This window comes from Gopherus flavomarginatus, chromosome 1 (assembly GCF_025201925.1).
Source record: "Gopherus flavomarginatus isolate rGopFla2 chromosome 1, rGopFla2.mat.asm, whole genome shotgun sequence".
Lineage (NCBI taxonomy): Eukaryota > Metazoa > Chordata > Testudines > Testudinidae > Gopherus > Gopherus flavomarginatus.
Window position 1 is genome coordinate 336,431,027 of NC_066617.1, and position 18,736 is coordinate 336,449,762.

The 18,736-nt window shown below is 41.8% G+C and overlaps 2 protein-coding genes across 5 annotated transcripts in view; one reads left to right on the plus strand and one right to left on the minus strand.

Moving 5' to 3' along the window:
• The window catches only part of CWF19L2 (CWF19 like cell cycle control factor 2), a 175,137-nt gene that overhangs the window by 129,281 nt on the left and 27,120 nt on the right, over nt 1-18,736 (plus strand). For all 4 annotated transcript variants that reach the window (XM_050927803.1, XM_050927785.1, XM_050927811.1 and 1 more), the window contains exons 13-14: nt 8,220-8,432; nt 9,604-9,720. In XM_050927803.1, coding sequence (XP_050783760.1) covers nt 8,220-8,432; nt 9,604-9,720 — 330 coding nt within the window. The remainder of the gene's footprint in view (nt 1-8,219; nt 8,433-9,603; nt 9,721-18,736) is intronic.
• Nucleotides 1-18,736, minus strand: part of AASDHPPT (aminoadipate-semialdehyde dehydrogenase-phosphopantetheinyl transferase) — a 1,013,205-nt gene that overhangs the window by 116,173 nt on the left and 878,296 nt on the right. The gene's annotated exons all lie outside the window — the stretch shown is intronic.

The following is an 18,736-nucleotide window of genomic DNA, read 5'->3' on the forward strand; positions in this document are numbered from 1 at the left end:
TAAGTACAGGTGTATAATTTCTCATGCATCCCCAACCCGTATGTGTCTCATATTCTAGAAGATTGCATCTAACTTGGAGTGGGTAGTTTAGTTTTTATGACTGATCTTTCTGCATGCAGCTCTGGATGTGTTTTTTGTCTGCAGTCGCTAGGCTATGGGAACTGGACTAAGACCATAAACCAACTTAACAGATGTCAGATGACAAGATTTTTTAGTCTGGTCTAGACTTGAACAACTGACAATATTAAATGGCTCCAGATTAATTCGAGCCGTATCTATAGATATCTGGCACCGGTTTCCTGAGTCATCTAACCCTCAACTCAAATTTGATAATTTGGTTTTGTTCCTGCTTTGGCCATTTAAACTCCCGTTTGCAGAAATTCAGATAGTATATTTAACAATCTATAGTTGAACCTAAGGCCTGGTCTACACTAGAGGGGGGTGTCGATGTAAGATACGCAACTTCATAGCTGAAGTCGAAGTATCTTATTCCGACTTATCTCCTGTCCTCACGGTGCGGGATCAATGTCCACGGCTCCCCCATCGACTTCGCTACCGCCTCTCGCTCCGGTGGAGTTCCGGAGTCAACGGGGAGCGCGTTCGGGGATCGATATATTGCGTCTAGATGAGATGCGATATATCGATCCCCGATAAATCGATCGCTACCCACTGATACAGCGGGTAGTCTGGACGTACCCTAAATATTTTAATCTTATCCCCAAAGTAAGTTGTCGTTGCACCTTTCCATTTAAACAGAGAATAGTTTAAGATTTCTTTTAATATGGAGAATGCCTTGTGTTTAGGTGAGTGTTCATGGGCTGAATCAAGAAGCCAGTCTACCCTGAGTTTATGGAAGAATGCCCATTAGCTGAATGACTCTGGTCTTCCAGTGCTTGTAAAAGGTATTCTGCTGTCCATACGGAAACAGACATTTTCAGTTGTCTTGCTGATTGGCTCAGTGTTCACTATTCGCTAACACTAGAGACTGTGTGGGGTTTGTTTTTTTTCTTTCTATTTGGCCAAGTTTTTCCCGAACTCCTGGGTTCTTTTTAGTACTTTAAAATGGCTGTCGTTAAATAATAGACTAATTAAGTTTGACAGTTGTGTAATACAATACAAATTAGGAAACCTAATCAAACTTAAAGAAGTCTCATGTGGAAGCAACAGTAATGTATGGACAAAGAATAAGTTCGGTGTACAATGGTTGAAGGAAATGTGTATATGAAGAAAAAAGTAGGATACATTTTTTCACGGTAAAGCTTTTTAACTTATGAAAAAAAAACTGAAAGGGGGGGATCATTTTCCAAATGTTTCTACTATAAGCCCTCGTCCAGACTAACCCGCGGCATCGGCGGGTTAAAATCGATTGCTCGGGGATCGATATATCGCGTCTAGTCTGGACGCGGTGTATCGATCCCCGAGCGCGCTTACATCGATTCCGGAACTCCATCAATCCGAACGGAGTTCCGGAATCGACGCGGAGAGCCGCGGACATCGATGCCGCGCCGTCCAGACTGGTGAGTACCTCGATTTTAGAAATTCGACTTCAGCTACGTTATTCACGTAGCTGAAGTTGCGTATCTAAAATCGATTTTAATTCCTAGTCTGGACGTGGCCTAAGAGGGATGGGTAGTATTTCACCTGAATAGAATACTTCTCATCTATTAAGTTGGTCTCTCATCTGTTAACTTGCTGTTTCATTCTATGCATAATAGGCCAGATTCTCAGCCCTGCTAAGTCCCCTTTGCACTGCTGTACCAGCATCAAGGGATCCTTACAGCTGTCCTAAGCGAGTAGATGAGTATTTTCCATGTGGGAGGAAATCATGCGTAGTGCACAACTAGGTACACTGGTGCTTCACCATCCCTGCCAGCAATCCCTGCCAGTATTGTGCTGAGACACCAGCATGTTCATCAGTCCCTACCAACATAATGGCAACTAGCGGGTCATGACAAACCCATGTAACTTGTACCAGTTCTAGGTGTCAGCTTTTTTAACTTAGCCTTTTGTATGGTCCTTTCTTAAATTCAATTGGAGGTGATACTCCTTTTGTCCTGTTCTCCTTTTGTTGTAACTTGGCTTAATCAAACACAGAGAACCTATCTTCCAAGTCCCAGCCACTTTTTTTTCCCACTTTTTATGTTCTTTTGTGCTGGCCCCTTGATCACTTTTTACTACTCCCTATTTTCTGTCAGTTTTAAGGAGTAATTAAAGAGAACAGTGGAGCTCCCACATTGAGCATGCTGTTGGATTGATTGCCAGATAATTTAGAAACTAGTGGCTTATTTGCTCATTTTTTTTAGGCAGACAGGTTAGATTTCTAATTTTCAACAAACTAGAATTCAACATTTTATAGGGAAAAATAGGCCTTTTAATTGTCTGAAAAATGCCAGGGAAGCCTAAGGTGTATGTGACAATAGGCAACAAATAAACATTTATTCCTGTGGAGTGAGTTCTGTTTCCCCCCATACCCTGTAATGATGGGAACACAGAAACTTGGTTTTGACACCAAAAACATTTTTCTTAAATAATTGTTTTCAGGCCCCAGGAATGTTCTCCTGTTTAATAAGTGTAGGTCTATAGTAATGTAGTAAAATGGAGCAAGAGCATTTTTAAACAATTAATTTTGTTGTGCAAGAAAGTATATGGAAAAAGTCATATGTGTTTCTGGAAAATAAAGTGGTATTAGGGAGACCAAACATCCTAAAAATCTGTCTCCAATCATTTGGAAATAAATGTGCTCAGAAGCTTTAGGACTATCTGAAATAGATGTATAAGAATTATTCAAGGAGCCTGAGGGGGAATAAGTAGTATTAATGGTCCCATTTTGCAGGGAAAAGCTACTTATCTGCTCTGAAAAATAAGGTCTAAGTGTTTTTCATCAGATTACCTGAACAGAGACCCAGAAAGCTCAGGAGATACTTTGCAAATTTTGCTGTATTCAAAACACTGTATTTCAATTACTGTGGCTGCCAGTTGGGTCAAGAATTACAATTACTGTAATTAACAAGTTGCCAGATCTGAACAAGTCAGGCTAGATCATTCCCAAGAACATTTAGTCTTCAGAGGAAAGAGAAAATGAATTAAGCAGTCATGCACTGTAGAGTCAACTCATGTAAATAAATCAGTGGTTCATGCTGACAGAACTCCATTGCAGAAGAGCCAGTACAAGGGGGACTATCACTCAGAGGTTTCAGTTTGCTGAATCTTTATTATTTAGCCTTAGTTGCTAGTCACACAGATATTTAAGAATCCATGTTCAAAATGTTTGATATGGTTGGCTTAATGTTCTGAGAAGAAATGTCCTTTAGGCTAAAGAGCTTTTCTCTTTTAAGTAAAAGACCCTCTGTTTTTAAAAAGAGGCTTCTCAAATGTGGCCTGAACAAGGGAATTGATTTGTCTGAACTAGCATCATTTGTACAACACATTTAAGGTGGTTTGCCAAGAAATTGTACAAAATGTAACTTTACATCTAGGTGCCACAGTGCTCCAAGCAAAAGGGACATTTGGTAAATTAACAACCAAATGAGCCTTATTGTTTTTCCCCATAAGATGCTTATATTGGGAAGCTGTTTATATTTTATTTCCTATAGAGCAGTGGTCCCCAACCTTTTCATCTGGCGGGCGCCAGATGAAGGACTGTGGCAGCGGTCAAGCAACTGCCGAAATGCTGCCGAAATTCGACGGCATTTCAGCGGTGATGCCTCTCGATGAAGTCGCTTGTTGGCAGCGAGCGGCGTCATCGAGAGGCGTTGCTGCTGAAATGCTGCCAAATTTCGGCAGCAAGCGGTGTCATCGAGGGGCGTCACTGCCGAAATGCCACTGAAATTCGGCAGCATTTCAGCGGATGCTTGACTGCCGGCCAGAACACGGGCACATTTAGATGTTTAGTGGCAGATGTGTTTTCAGTCATTCAAGGATGAACCTCTTACCTGGTTATTTGGTTATATCTTTAAACTTGTTTATTTTTCTAAATTCTTGCAAGGTCACTTTTCAATATGACAAGAAAGAGAGATGTAATTAATACAGACTGGAAGCTGATTTATTATGCCCATTGAACAAAAAAACTCCCATTAACATCTGTCCTGCCACACTGGTAGTCTAATATATATATCACTATTTATTACAGATGGGCATATGCTGTATTAAGTCTCTTAGCTGTTCTTGAATTCTATGTCATTTATATGCAGAACTGATGATGGACAAGTCTGCTACGCTTCTGAAGATACAGCAGTCTCAGAACCAAACTGTGCTGTAGAGTGCACTTTCTATGTTCTTTGTCTTGCCATTTAGATGCAGGAAATCATTACATTTATTCAAGGTGAAAGTTGCAGTGAATTGTATCTAGAAGCAACCGAAGTTTAGCATAAAAGTATTGCTGACTAACATACTGTAGCAGTACAGCATCACTTATTAAATACAGAGTCAGAGACTGTGACACTCTTCAGGATGCCCAGGACTGTAAGCCACTGTGGTACCCCTTTGCTTCAGTAAAGCTGGAACTTAAACTGTGTCAGCTCCCTGATGCTCCAGCCTCCTTGCCTTGGCAGCAAATTCCTCAAGACTATGCCAGTCTAACACCTGTCTTGCAGGTAACATTCAGTGAACCCGAGATTGCCAGAGTGGGGTGTCTGCAGATTCCAATCCCTATCATTGCACACTCACAGAAATGACCAAGTCTGCCTCTAAAGAGACATACCAACCTGTTAGTTTAGCTGAAGATGCACACTATACCTCCATATAAAGCACTTAGTTGAATTTATAATAAAACAAGAATGTTTATTAATAAAGAACATAGATTTAAGTGATATTAAGCAACACAAGAAAGTTACGATCACAAACAAAACAAAAATAACAATTTCTAGTCACTAAAGCTTTAACTTCAGTAAGATACAATCTTTGCATAAGCAACTTTGTGACTTACATCAAGTTACCAACCCCTTATGAAGGAGGATCCACCGTTCTCAGAATCAGTGGGTGCTGATTCCTTTGTCTCCTAAGTTTTGATGCATAAGGAGTGTCCTTTCTTCCTTTTTATATTCCCAAAACCTTTGAAATGTATTTTTTGAAAAGTAAAACCAGACAAAGTTCCTTTTCCACTGTTACTTGTTCTTGAGGATGCAGGCACCAAGCCCATTCTTCATCTTCTGCTCAGTTTGCTTTCTTGATCAGCTTTCATTGTTCTGCTTGTAATCAAGCCATGCTGTTTTGTTACCTGTCTGCTAACTTGATTCATGCAGGTAAATCCATATTCCTTTGTCTAGGGCAGACTTAGGGTTGCCAACTATTTAATTGCAGAAAACTTAATACCCTTGCCCCACCCTCTTTCCCACCCCTTCCCTGAGGCCCCGCCCCATCTGAGATCTCACCCCTGCTCACTCCACCCCTTTCCCTCTGTCACTTGTTCTCCTGCACCCTTGCTCACTCGCTCGTTTTCATCGGGCTGCGGGAAGGGGTGAGGGCTCCTGCTGGGGGTGCAGGCTCTGGGCTGGGTCCTGAGATGAAAGGTTTGGAGTGTAGGAGGGGATGCTGGGTTGGGGTGCTGGGGGGTTCAGAGTGTAGGAGGGGGCTCCAGGCTGGGGCAGGGGGTTGGGGTGCAGGAGGGGATTCAGGGTGCGGGCTCTGGGTGACGCTGACCTCAAATGGCTCCCAGGAAACAGAGACATGTCCCGCCAGCTCCTGGGCGGAGGGGCGGCCAGGGGGCACCGCTCACAGGCACCACTCCTGCAGCTCCCATTGGCCACAGTTCCTGGCACTTGACTAGAGCCTGTGGGTGGGGGCAGCACACAGAGCCCCCTGACTGCCCCTCTGCCTAGGAACTGGAGGAACCGCTTCCCAGGAGACGGGTACAGAGCCTGCCTGTCTGGCCTACTGGCACTGTGGCCACCTGGATTTTTAGCAGTCCAGTCGGCTGTGCTGACCGGAGCTGCCAGGGTCTCTTTTCGACTGAGTGTTCCGGTCAAAAACTGGATGTCTGGCAACCCTAGGCAGGCTTGTTTATCAGTTGCCTCCACAACATGTTTTAAGTACATATTTCCAATATACATACATAACTTTTTATATGCAACCCATCCATCCATATGTCATCAATGATATTCATGACCAATTTAGATACGATACCTTACATCACTGACTAAATATTCTAACCAAACTGCATTGAGTGTGCCCCTTGCTGATTGGCATAAAGAGGTTCTTAGGGTCTCAGAGACCTAACAAGAAAGCTCCTCTTTCTATTAAATTTCTGTAACCAGATCAATAAATCACCTGTTTTTATTGATGGTGGCCAAAAATACTTATTTTTTGTTTTATTGTGCTTTTTTTAACCTGGCCCCTCTCTTCTATTTTTCATCTTTTCTTTTAGAAATTAATTGACTTAGTGTGCCATGGCAAATTCTGAAATAACAGATAAATCTTCAGTATTGTAAAGTCCCTTCTTTTGAACACTTTTTTTTTTTTTTTGAAAAACATGTATTATTGAAAATAAAATCCTTGGAATCTAAGAGAGCCGCACATCACATTTTAAAAAATGTATAATGGAACGTTTTGTGGGAAAGTATTTATAATGCATTCATAACACTCTTGCTAATTATACATTGTAAATCAGGATCATTGTATGGTACAGAGGGCAGTACATGGGAAGTCAGAAAGGAATGTATACCACCACTGTGCAGGCATGACAGAATGAATAACAAAAGACTAACACAGCATTATAGCATTTTTTAAACATATAGAAGTAATACATTAATAGAGAAGTTCTTGATTTTAAGAATTTAAAAGAAATCCCACAAGGAGTTTCTCCATTGCACAAAAAAAAAAAAGAAAGAAAAAAGAAGGGGAGATTATTTGCAGAAAAATTATAGTTCTAAAGATGATGCAAATGATATTTTTATATAATATTGTAAATATATTGTAAAGATAAATATAATTAGTTGTATAGATGGTGCAGTGCACACTCTGATCAGTACTAAATGTGGTGCACACAAATTATAGGGATTTTTGCTGTAATTTATTTGAAAAATTTAGAGGCGCATCTGTATGGTTTCTATGGAAACCACGCTGAAACCTAGATACCACAAACTTTCAGACATCACTCTGCAGGGAATCCAACACTTTGACAGCTTTCGTTTTATGTACTGGGGAGTCAATTACAATTTTACAGTTTATGGCCTAATGACTTAAAAGCTTTCAGTTTTTTCCACCTAGAATGAGATAATGTGTATATAAAATGTCTGTGTATAGAGAGAGTATATTTTTATTTAGGTTAAATTAGGCTAGCGAATCCATGTTTGCAATAGTTGCTTGCAAGGAAGAATAAAAATTGAGACTGAAAATAACATTTTTACATAAGTGAGCTAAATACTGTTAATTGGTAAGGAGAATTAGCATAGGTGCTTATGTGCAAAATATGAATGCTAGCAATAGAGTCGTGTATTTCAGGACAGATGATTTTATGAGCACTGTTGGTAGTAGAAGGAAAAGAGAGTACTAATAAAATCTGTTTGAATGCATTCTCTCATTCAGCATAAAGAAAGTGCATGTAAATAACAAAAACGTGTTTTCTGTGTGTAGGTATTAGAGAGAACGTACAGGTGATTAATGCCAAGTAAAACTCAGTTATATTTGTTCTGTGAAAAAGATATTTAAACAAAAATTACCATGAAAAAAAATTATAGAGAAAACTGTTTATGTTTACAGTTTTGGACACGTGTCCCATTTTAGGTACATTTGGGAATCACAACGGATATTAAATAAAAGCTTCCAGAGGTCAAAATTATCAGAAAGTACTGGATGAAGTTTGTATATTAATTTAAATTTAAGCTATGTAAATTCAAGATATCAGACTAGATATTTTCCGCTCCAGATGGAAGTTTATCTCAAAATGGAATGTGATATTATATTCTGCTTGTTTATAGCATTCAGCTGTATTTTTGCTACTTTATCTTGTCATGGGTATCACATGATTGCTGCCAGTTGACCCAAGCATCTCATAATTATGTGTCTGGAAGAAGCCATGCGAAAGGAGAAACTGCTATTGCTGGTTTCAGAGTGGTAGCCATGTTAATCTGTGTCAGCAAAAAGAACGAGGAGTCCTTGTGGCACCTTAGAGACTAGATACCGTACCTCTCTGGTTAAATAAAGAATGCTAGAATGTCCTACATAAATCTAGTTCTTTTCTATTCATTTGTACACATATATATATTTTCTTTGTCTCTTTTTAGTTTGCAGAAAAAACTGATCGAGAGTACTACACACTGGATGACATGTTTGTTTCCAAAGCATCTAAAGGGGAGCGGAGTGGAGAAGAAGACGAAAGGCACAGAAGAAAAGCGATATATGAACATCATCAGCTTGTTGCACGTATGGAGAAGTGCCCATATTGCTTTGATAGCCCTGAACTTCCAAAACATCTTATTATTGCAATTGGCATCAAGGTAAGAAAGTAGCAATTTGACATGAGCATGGAAAAAAATAAAGGAAGGCAGTTTAGTGTTAGAATTTCCTGAGATTAAAAATAAAATTGCTTCTTTGGCATGATTTATTCATTCACATGTTATTTTCCTGGCCCTTCCAATTAAACAGAAAGGAAAATTCCTGAAGGATGAGATAAAAAATTATGAATCTGTCTTGCATGATGAAGTTAATTCTCAGAACTTGATCCTCTTCAGATTTGTAGATGACCTTGGTATCTTTGGAAAATCCTCAAGGGCACTGAAACAATGATAAAAGAGCTGAACACATAGATTACAGAAGGTAGATGAATATGCAAAAGACCAAAAGGGATTCAGCATGAATAGATTAGGGTGACCGGATAGCAACTGTGAAAAATTGGGATGGGGGATGGAGAGGGAATAGGTTGCATATACAAGACAAAGCCCCTAATATTGGGACAATCCCAATAACATCAGGACTTTTGGTCACCCTAGAATATATAAGAAGAAAAAAGTTCTCTTTGGGAAGGAAGGAATTAGAAGCAGTTAAGGAGTCAAGTATAATTCGGAAAGTAGTATAATTGCATCCTTTATCCCCCCGCGCACACACAACTTCCTGTGGGGTGTGAGTATAGATCCAAAGACAGCTATAACTGCTGTTCAGAAAGTTACAGTTGGATTACTTTATAACTGCACAGTGTAGATTGAGTCAGGTTAGCATGAATTTGACTTTTGCATGTCACTAGACGCGATACATCCATCTCCGATAGATCGATCACTGCTCTCTGATCCAGCGGGTAGTGTAGATGCACCCTTAGTAGAAATGCTGATACCACATTGTCTCAATTCTACTAATATTGTTTTAGCAAAATAATTATGATATGCAAAGGGCCCAGTCTAAGTTACTTAGCACCCTCCTCTCCTATTGATGATTTTGGGGTTGTGGTGACTCAGGGCTTTTCAGGATCTGGCCCAAAAGAAGCTAAGAAGCTCAGTCACAATGTTCATCAGCTTAACTGACTTGCCAGAAGCCTACTGCTTGTTTAATTTAAATTGGCTTAAATATGATTTTCTTGCTTTAAACATTGTTGGAGGAGGACAACTGCCTTTATTAGATTAAATTTTAGTAAAATCCCATGTTCATTTTTAGCTGGATTAAAATGTTTTTGTCTAGGTATACTTATGCTTGCCGAACTATCAGTCTCTTACTGAAGGCCACTGCGTGATAGCTCCTTTGCAGCACTACACTGCTGCAACACTTCTGGATGAAGACATCTGGGAAGAAATCCAGGTCAGCAAAGCACTGTTACTTATTACAGCTGTGAAGATAGCTCATTTTCTAGCCACTTTGTAATAATTTGATTAATATATTAATATATTTATTGTAAGTAACTGTTGCTTCCGATCCATAGCCGTTGGGGGCTTTTGAGGTTGCCTGGGTTTTCTCTGCTTTCCTTTGCAAGGTTTGAGCTGGTTCTGGCTGTGGACAGAACTATTTCACTTCAGGGACACCCCTCCCTCGCCCCCATGTATGGAATTCCATCCTAGCTAAATACACCAAAGTTTGCTAGTTGTCCTCAAGAGCTAGTGTAAGGGGTAACATTTTCAAAAGCATCAGAGTGATTTAAGCAGTTAAGTCTCAATGAAAGTCAGTCAGACCTAAGTACTTCTGAAAATGTTACTCATGGTCTTTCTGTTTGAGTTAATTAATGTGTTTGATCTTTTTGTCCTCCCTCTTTCACATGATCTCAAGTTATTTTTACTTTGCCCTTCTTTCGGCTTCTACTTTATTGTTCATTGGGCTCAGTTTTACATTAGTTGCCCTTTTAAACCTTTGAATAACACTCACATACTGGTATAATGATGAGCTGTACACAAATTGAAAAAAAAATATGCGCCATCAGATTTCATGTTATCAGTTTTTGTAACCAAAATATCTTATCTCAATATTACTTGAATAGGTGCCTAGTTATGATATATATTGTAATATTTTTGTGCCAGTTTTTCAGATGCTTATATTCTCTGCTGGTTTTTATGGATAAATTGGGCATTAATTGTGTCAAGAGCTGGAAAGCCAAACAGTTCACCAGTTTGCCAATCCTGGTTAACAGGATTTCACATACAGTGTGTTTCTCATTATCTTATTCCTTTGATCTAGTTTGTTGTAGGCCTAGTTTCTGGTATCTCTTCAGAACATTCTACATATTTACAGTCCTGATTAATCTTGTCCAGGAAGTTTTTCAGTCAAAGGCACCTGGCCAGCAAATATGGGAAAGATCAAGACTTTAGAAGAGAGTGATTGAACTAGTCATTTCTTCACTCTGACTTCAATGGTCAAAAGTGCCAATAAAGGACAATATAATATTTTTCAATGTTCCCTCTAATATTTTACATCCATGTGCAGAATGAATTTTGTTATGTACATAAATATGGAGGTGATGTGTGACGGGGGTGGAGCTGAGGGGTTCAGAGTGTGGGAGGAGGGCTTAGGGCTGGGGCAGAGGGTTAGGGTGCAGGGGTTGACGGCTCTGGCTGGGGTTGCGGACTCTAGGGTGGAGCCAGGGATGACGGGTTTGGGGTGCTGGAGGGGGCTCAGGTCTGGAGCAGAGGGTCGGGTTGTGGGGATCTGGGGGGTGGGTCTGGGGATAAGGGGTTTGGGGTGCAGGTTTCCCTGGATCTGTGGCAGGGAGAGAGGACTCACCCCAACCCTCTCTTGCTGCCACTGCCTGGGGCCGGGGGAGAGGTGCCTCCGCACCACGGCAGCCCTAGGGCCGGGGGAAAGTGCCTCACCGTGGCAGCTCCAGGACCAGGACCAGGGCCAGGGGAGAGGGCTGGGGCTGGGGGAGAGGCGACTCTCCCTGGCGGGGCAGCTCCAGGGTGGGGGAGAGACTCCTCTCCCCACCGCAGCCCCGCATGCCCCCTACTTCTCTCCTCTCCAGTTCAGGCCCTTGTGGCTGCACGGATGCGTGGCCCTTGATAGCCTGCTGCCCAGCTGCACTCTTGCTTTTTCTGTGTTAAAGATCTTCGAAGCCAAGGGTCAAAGCAGACATGACCAAATGTAGAAAGAGATTTTATGAAATGTAATGACGTAGCTCAAAGGCTATCCACTAAGAAACCATAGCAAATAGCCTTGGAACCTTAACATGCAACTTAACTTGTCTTGTCGGAGATTTGCTTTAACTCATGGAAACTTCCATTCAATGGCATGGGTATCATGTAAAACCGACATCCCATACCTGAATGACAGGTGGAATTTTAAGGCCCAAAAACTAAAGGACAAATGACTGTGAGGAAAAAAGTAACTCAAAGCTGTAGGAGTGTTACAGCTGTATTTTTCATCTATTTTTCAACATAGTAGCAAATCATCTAATGAAAGCCCACTGGATGTAGGCACAGCAGAGGTGGTTGCCATTTATTGTATATTCTTTGTATTATCACAGCACTCAAATGTCCTAATCAGGATGGGATTCTATTATACAGTAACTCCTCACTTAATGTCCTAGTTATGTTCTTGAAAAAATGCTACTTTAAGCGAAACAATGTTAAGTGAATCCAGTTTCCCCATAAGAATTAGTGTAAATAGGGTTCCTGGGAAAAAAATTTCGACAGACAAAAGACATTATAGACATATACAGTATACATTTTAAATTTCAAACAAATAATTTAATACTGTATTCACCAATGATGATTGTGAAGCTTGGTTGAGGCAGGAGTGTCGCCAGGTCGGGGCGCAGGGGCTTGCCTCACTCTTCCCACCCAGCGTTCCAGCCAGGGAGCAGGCAAGGCTCAGTGTCCCCACCCCACTCCTCGGCAGGAGTGTCAAGTGGGGTGAGCCAGACAACGTTATAAGGGGACATTGCAGGACTTTAAAAGAGTATGTTCTCTAATAGACCAGCAACCTAATAATGAAACAGCGTTAACCAGGACAACGTTAATTGAGTTACTGTACTATGTGCTGTAGAAATCACACAGGCTTCTTGCTCCAAAGACCTTAAAATGTCATTTGAAAAAAAAAAAAGTGCTGCAAATAGCAAATTAGAGACAGAAAAGATAACATGGGACCAAGACTAACAGTTTTTAAAAAATCAGTTACATTCCTAGATTCCAAAGCCAGAAGGGACCATTGTGATCACCTAGTGTGACCTTCTGCTTAATACAGGCCATGGAACTTCAGAATAATTCCTTGAGCACATCTCTTTAAAAAAAAAAAAAGTAATACAATCTTGATTTTAAAATTGTCAGTGATGGAGAGTGCACCACCATGCGTGGTAAATTCCAGTGGTTGACTACTCTCCCTGTTAAAAATATGTGCCTTATTTACTTCCAGTCTGAATTTGTCTAGCTTCAACTTTCAGTTATTCTCTCATGTTCTATGTTTCTATTTACGTAAGGTTCTGGAGGTAGTCAATGTGTCCACTTCTGGGTCTTCCCTCCTGCTGAACACACTGGTCTTGTTTAACAAATAATGATGGTACTCAAAACTGCCAGTACCCTATTCCTGCATGCTGTAACTCAGATAAATTACTAGATTATGCAAGCTATTCTGGATGTGAATGAATTAACTGAGCAAACAACCCTGTAAGAGACATTAAAAGGTATTCTGGGGGATATGTGATTGTACAGAAAATTAGTCCTTGACATATAGAATTCCCTGATTTGTGTATGCAATCACAGTAATTACACATGCAGATTAGGAATGCAATTACATATGATACAATTAGAGGGAGGTGAATGTCAGATCTGCAATACCTTAGTGAGTATCAACAAAAAGCAATAATTGGGTTTAAAAAAAAAATCACATATTGGCAAGGAAAAAATAGCTTAAGAATGGAATTGGACAGAGTTGACATAATTCAGCCATAGTGTCATCAATTAAATTGGACTCTTGCTAAACAGGAAAGGAAAAGAGAGAAATCCTGCTGCATATAGTGTAAATTCCTTGAAAGATTAAATCTCAAGTAGGAAGTAAAATCAACATGGCAAAAAGGGAAAAAAAGAAAAATAGAGCAAAAGTTTAAATACTGTAGAACAAAGTAAATCAGCTAACACTAACTATTACTGTGTGTGTGTGTGTGTGTGTGTGTGTGTGTGTGTGTATATATATATATATATATATATATATATATATATATATATAGTATGTGCTTCAGTGTAATAGATAAATAAAAGCTTGTGTATTTTCAGGAAATAGTGACAAGTCAGGAACCAAAGATAGAAAAATAAGAGGGATTTTCTTTCTTTAGTCCGGTGGTTCTCAACCAGGTGGTCCACCAAAATAAACCAGAGAGGAGGGCTGCCTTTAGACTTACAGGGGCCCAGGGCAGGAAGCTGAATCCCAAGCCCTGCTGCCCAGGGCTGAAGCCAAAGTCTGAACAACTTAGCTTCATGGGGCACCCTGTGGCATGGGGCCCCAGGCAATTGCCCTGCTTGCTACCCCCTAACTTCAGCCCTGGCTTTTAATCTATTTCATATGCAAAAAAAACAATAACAGTTTTTGTGGCACAGATGGGCTATGGAATTTTTATAGCATGTTGGGGGAGCCTCAGAAAGAAAAAGGTTGAGAACCCCTGCGTTAGTCTACAAATCAACGTCTGGGAATGCATTGGAGCAGTGTGAAAATAACACTTGTAATGGGTATAAAAAGGTTAGAGGCTCTTAAAGTTGGCAGTTCATCAGATCTAGATAATTTACATATTTAAAAAAATCCTTACATGACTAGGGGATGAGAAATGGAGAAGCTTTGTTAAACATTTTCACATGTTCAGAAGAAAGTTTGTGAGAGCAAAAAATGGCTTAAAAATCTTTTTTGGAAGAAAAAACTAGAGACATTTAGTTTGATATCAGCTATGGAAGGAGTGTGATTCCCTTCATGCCAATAGCTGTGGAATAATCCTGGTATTGGAAATAGGATACATGCTGAGAAATTGAATAGTTTAGGAATGATCTCTGGAACAGCTGGTGAATATATCTTGATTAAAGATAGATGAGAGGAGGATGTTTATGAGAATGATGAGAGAGAATAAATGGACATATATTTTAGACTTTTTTAGGGCTTTTCTACGTGCGAAAGTTAGTGTGCGCTAAGGGTATGAGTTTACAGCACATTAATTACTCCGTGCTCGCTCTTTATGGGGACGCATAACTGTGTGTTAAGTGTTTTTCTGCACCTTAGCTTAACACATTTTAAAGTGACTAAGGTAAACAGCCCGAGGGCACTCTTACTGCGAACTGAATGTTCATGTAGGGAGTTAAATACTGTAAAAAAAAATACATTAAAATCAGAGGCGGATTTACAGTGAAACATAGGGTACCCTGGCATGGGGCCCCCCAACAACAGAGGACCCCAGGGCTGAGCAGCTGTGGGGGCAGAAGCTTGGTCCTGCTGGCTCCTGCTGCAGGCTCTGAACCTACCAGCAGCCAAGCTCCCTCCTCCCCTGAACGCGCTGTGTTCCTGCAGCTTCCCACCCCTCCCAGCGCTGCCCCCGCCACTGAACAGCTATTTGCTGATGCTCCGCGCACTCCAGAAGGGAAGGAGAAGAGGGGCCACACCGCGCTCAGGGGAGGAGGTGGAGAAGAGGCAGGGGCAGGGCCTTGGGGAAGGGAGTAGAGTCACGGCAGGGTGAAGCAAAGGCACTCTCACAGTCCCAGCCCTCTGCCCTGACTCCTGCACCCCCTCACACACACACAGCCCCCTGCCCTCCCTGACTCCTGCACACACACACACCCCCACAGTCCCACCTGCAACCCTCGCACCAAACGGGAGCTACCCCAGGTAAGAGCTCCACACCCCAAGCCCTTGCTCCATCCCTGAGCCCACTCCCACCCCCTGACTCCTGGCCAGACCCTGCGCCTCAGCCTGCTCCTGCACCCTAACTTCCTCCCAGACCCTACCTCCCCAGCCCTGAGCCCCATCCCTTACCCTAAGTCCTGGCCAGACCCCACACCCCAATGTTTTTTTTACATTTTTTTTTATAAAGCGCTCTTATCCAAAGCACTTTACAATAGTTAGCTAACAGTACAAACAGTATTTGGAAAGATCATTAAGTGGTCCACTGAGACACTCAAGTGGTCTGTGGAAAAACGAGTTAGACTACAAAAACAATCAAGGTACTTCACTTTATTTTCATTTACTTCCTATTACTTATCGGAGGAGGATGAAGAAAAAAAAGAATGAAAAATGAGGGTTGGGGGGAGATAAGAGAGAATGTTCTTTTTCTTGGCTGGGTCCCAAGGAGGGGCCCCAAAAATGAAGCTGAGCACAGGGCCCTACTGTCATGGTACAATTCCCCACTCTGAACCTTAGCATCCAAAAGATGGGGTACCAGCATGAATTCCTCTAAGCTCAGTTACCAGCTTTGAACCTGTAGTGCTGCCACCAACCAGGAATTCCAGTGCCTGGTACACTCTGGTCCCCACAAAACTTTGCCCGGGGACCCCCAAGACCCAGACCCTCTGGATCTTAACACAAGGAAAGTAAACCCTTTCCCTCACCGTTGCCTCTCCCAGGCTTCCCCTCCCTGGGTTACCCTGGAAGATCACTGTGATTCAAACTTCTTGAATCACAAAACAGAGAGGACAATTCACCTTCCTCCTTCCTTCTCTTTCCCCCTCCCAGACTCTTCCTGAGAGAAATTAATCCTGGCACAGAGAGAAATCAGCCTCTCTCTCCCTCTTCCCTCCTTTCTCCCCACCAATTCCCTGGTGAATCCAGACCCAGTCCCCTGGGGTCTCACCAGAATAAAAAAAACCAATTAGGTTCTTAAACAAGAAAAGCTTTTAATTAAAGAAAGAAAAAACAGTAAAAATTATCTTTGTAAATTTAAAAAAATGGAATAGGTACAGGGTCTTTCAGCTATAGACACTGGGAACACCCTCCCAAACTAAGTATACAAGTACAAATTAAAATCTTTTCAGCAAAATACCAATTTGAACTCCTTTCAGCCAAATACACATTTGAACTTCTTCCAACCAAATACACATTTGCAAATAAAGAAAACAACCATAAGCCTAACTCGCTTTATCTAACTAGTACTCACTATTTTGAATCTATAAGAACCTGTATCAGGGAGATTGGAGAGAAACCTGGTTGCACGTCTGGTCCCTCTGAGCCCCCAGACCGAACAACAACCAAAATCTAACAGCACAGCACAAAAACTTCCCTCCCTCAAGATTTGAAAGTATCCTGTCTCCTGATTGGTCCTCTGGTCAGGTGACAGCCAGGCTTACTGAACTTGTTAACCCTTTATAGTCAAAGAGATATAAAGTACTTCTGTGCTATTAACTTTTCTTATCTGTTTATGACACCTATTAACTCTAAATCCACCACTGATTAAAATACATTCTTTCAGAGAGATGCTGCAGTTATGCCTTTCACCCACCAGGGGTGCGGAATCTCCTCCCAGCCTGAAATGATGACAAACCTCAGACTTGCAGAGGGAGAGAGAGAGGTTCTAACACTGGAGGTCATAAGGTTATTATGTGGGGGGTTGTGAGCTATCAGCCTCCACCCCCAAACACCGCTTCGCTTCCAGCATTTATAATAGTGTTAAGTATAAATAAAAGTGTTTTTAATTTATAAGGGGGGGTCACACTCATAGGTTTGCTGTGTGAAACGGGTCACCAGTACAAAAGTTTGAGAGCCACTGAGCTATGGGGAAGGTGCATCTCAGGATTTTTTTTTGTTTTCAAAGATGTGTAACTCGTGAGTATTTGTTAAGAATAAAATAATTGTAGTTAAGAAATTCTGTTGCTAAGCCTGTGTTCCTTGCTTACCTGCCATGTTGTCCCTGAAGGGGTTAAACCGAAAGTTCAGAGTGCCCTTAGCCTGACAGAGCTTTGAGAGATCATATGACAGCAACTAGGGGGCTTGGTTTCAGGGTCTAGGGCAGTGGTTGGGTCGTGACCCCGTTTGAATGGGGTCGCCAGGACTGGCTTAGATTTTCTGGGGCCCGAGGCAGAAGCCTGAGCCCAACCGCCGAAGCCAAACCAAAGCCTGAGGACTTCAGCCCTGGGCAGCGGTGCTCTGGTTACAGGTCCCCCTACCCGGGACAGCAGGATTCGGGGTTTGGCCTTTCCCCACCCAGGCGGCAGGGCTCAGGCGGGCTCAGGCTTCAGTCCCCATTCTGGGGTCATGTAGTAATTTTTGTTGTTAAAAGGGGGCCACGATGCAATGAAATTTGAGAACCTCTCATCTAGGACAACTGGCTGGTTCCAAGAGATAAGAGGTCTGAGCCCAGTAGTGTGAGCTAAGGACCCAGAGCTAAAAACAGTGACAAAACTCTATCCAGAGCCATTTGGCTTGGAAGCATGTGGGTCCCAGTGATTGGGTCCACTCAGAACAGATTGGTGACTGTAGGGGGGGATATTGAAAAGGTTAAAACAGTTATTTTTTCCACTTCCAGCAAATCAGACCTCCAATCCCAGGTTACAGGCCTTGCAACAATAGGTCCATAGATTATATTTGTGTTACAGCAGAGGAAATAAAGGCTATCTATGCTACATGCTACGCAGTGATTAGCCGTGGAGTTCTGTAGTAGTTAAAACTATTGTTGCTATTTTATTTTTTGTCTTAACACTAGGATGATTACAGTGAAAGCAAGTGAGTCAAGTTTGCAGATGCTACTGAATTGGGTCTGTTATAAAGGCATCTTGAGGTTAGTGAGTGGATAATACAGCGTAGCAAAATAGAGAGCATTTGTTATACATAAAAGTGATGTACAACACTAGGAATGAGCAATTTTGCAAAAGCATTCCAAAATTTTTGTTCAAGTGACCCACTGCAGTGACACTTTTAACATTCACAACTATTTATTTTTCATGACCATCCATACAAGTGACTTTCTTCTTCAGGTGCTTGTTCACGTCCATTCCACATTAGATGTGCGCGCGTTGCGTGCACGAGCGTCGGCTCCCGCCAGAGTGGCGCCACTGTGCCGCGCTTATATACCTCCGCTGGCCCGACCCTCTCCTGTTCCTTCTTACCGTCCTTGACAGCCTTGGAACAACCTCTTGCTCTCCTAAGAGAAGCAATTCCCTTAGCCTTAGTGTTGCATAGCTGTTATCAGTCAGTTATCAGTTAGTTAGCATTTTCATTGTTGCTGAACTCTTAATAGATTAGGTGCTTGGAGGACTCCGGCACCTGCCCCGGGCCGCGGGGCATGCCACAGGCCCATAGATTTAAGGCTTGTGCCACGTGCCGCAAGCCTCTGCCCATTAGTGACCCCCTGTCTACATTGCCTGGGGGAAGGTCACCAGAAAGAGAGATGCAAGATTTGTAAGGCCTTTAAGCTGAGGACAAAGAAAGAGAG